The 1,395-nt window shown below is 50.4% G+C and overlaps 1 protein-coding gene across 1 annotated transcript in view; it reads left to right on the forward strand.

Moving 5' to 3' along the window:
- Positions 1 to 1,395, forward strand: part of LOC104985871 (serpin A3-7-like) — a 10,602-nt gene that overhangs the window by 6,101 nt on the left and 3,106 nt on the right. The window contains exons 4-5 of the mRNA XM_010836267.1: positions 101 to 146; positions 866 to 1,016. Coding sequence (XP_010834569.1) covers positions 101 to 146; positions 866 to 1,016 — 197 coding nt within the window. The remainder of the gene's footprint in view (positions 1 to 100; positions 147 to 865; positions 1,017 to 1,395) is intronic.

Raw genomic sequence — 1,395 nt, forward strand, 5'->3', positions numbered from 1 at the left:
GATGATTCATGTCCCCAAGTCCCCTGACTGCAGCCCCCAGCCCCCCATGTCCCCTCCAAGCCCCTGTTCAGCTCCTTCCTTCCCTGCTGCCCACACTCAGGCCACCCTTGTGCTGTGGAACAGCCCCTCTGGCTTCCCACATTCCTGTAAGTGCATCCACCTCCTCCTAGGCTCGCATTCACCCAGTTAGATCCATCGCTTCCCCTGGGACTCAGGCTCCATGCCACCTCCTGCAAGAAGCCTTCCTGGTGCCTGTGGAACAGCCCCCCGGGCACAATCTCCTAGCTATTGTGAAATCCCTGTTGGAGGAGGGTGTTTTCCTTGCCTGCAATCTTGTAGGGGAGAGGCGAGGACCTTTGTGGGCAACACCACAGCCCCAGCCCTAGGGATATTAGACTCTTTCAGTCAGGAATGCATAATTAGGAATTAAGGAGAGTTAGCCTGCAATGGCACCCCACTCCAGTACTCTTGCCTGGAAAATCCCATGGACAGAGGAGCCTGGTAGGCTGCAGTCCATGGGGTCGCTAAGGGTCGGACCTGACTGAGGGACTTCACTTTCACTTTTCACTTTCATGCATTGGAAAAGGAAATGGCAACCCACTCCAGTGTTCTTGCTTGGAGAATCCCAGGGACGGGGGAGCCTGGTGGGCTGCCGTCTATGGGGTCGCACAGAGTCGGACACGGCTGAAGCGACTTAGCAGCAGCAGCAGCAACCTGAGGGGTCTAGACACTGAGGAAGGAAGTTCATGTTTCCAGTGTTAAGGAGGTGGTTGGAGATGAAACCACAGAAGATCAAACTATGAGGTGGAAGAAAAGCAGACACTATGTCCAGTGTGAGTTCAAGTTTATCTTTCTAATTTCCTAGACATATAGATAAACTCAGCCTGCCAAGGTTTTCCATCTCCAGTGACTATCAGCTGAGAGACATCCTTTCCCAGCTGGGTATCAAGAAAATCTTCACCAGCGATGCGGACTTCTCAGGAATCACAGATGACCACAAGCTGGCAGTTTCCCAGGTAAGTCTAAACTTTGCACAATTCATCCTTTTTATAGGAGCTTGAATGGGGGCAGACAGGCAGATGTTTGGCTAATTCTGAATTTGCAAATTCATTGAATTTCCTATAAATCAATCACCCTCCCCAGGACTGAGTTACAATCATCTTGGGAGTTGTCCCCACCTTCCCTGAAATATAATGTGACCAGGAGTCCATCATTGGGGAAGAATTCCCCTGGAGTGGAATCAGTGGACCCCGTTGCAAGCTCTACTTTTCATGCCTAAACAGGCAAATAAAATCCTGTGGCCCTTAGTTCTTTTCATCTACAAAATATGGTGATAGTTCTTACCCAGCATGAAGAAACTGGCAGAGCAGGTAAGAGGTACTAACAATGGCTCAG

This window comes from Bison bison, unplaced genomic scaffold, assembly GCF_000754665.1.
Source record: "Bison bison bison isolate TAMUID 2011002044 unplaced genomic scaffold, Bison_UMD1.0 scf7180017864061, whole genome shotgun sequence".
Taxonomy (NCBI): Eukaryota; Metazoa; Chordata; class Mammalia; order Artiodactyla; family Bovidae; genus Bison; species Bison bison.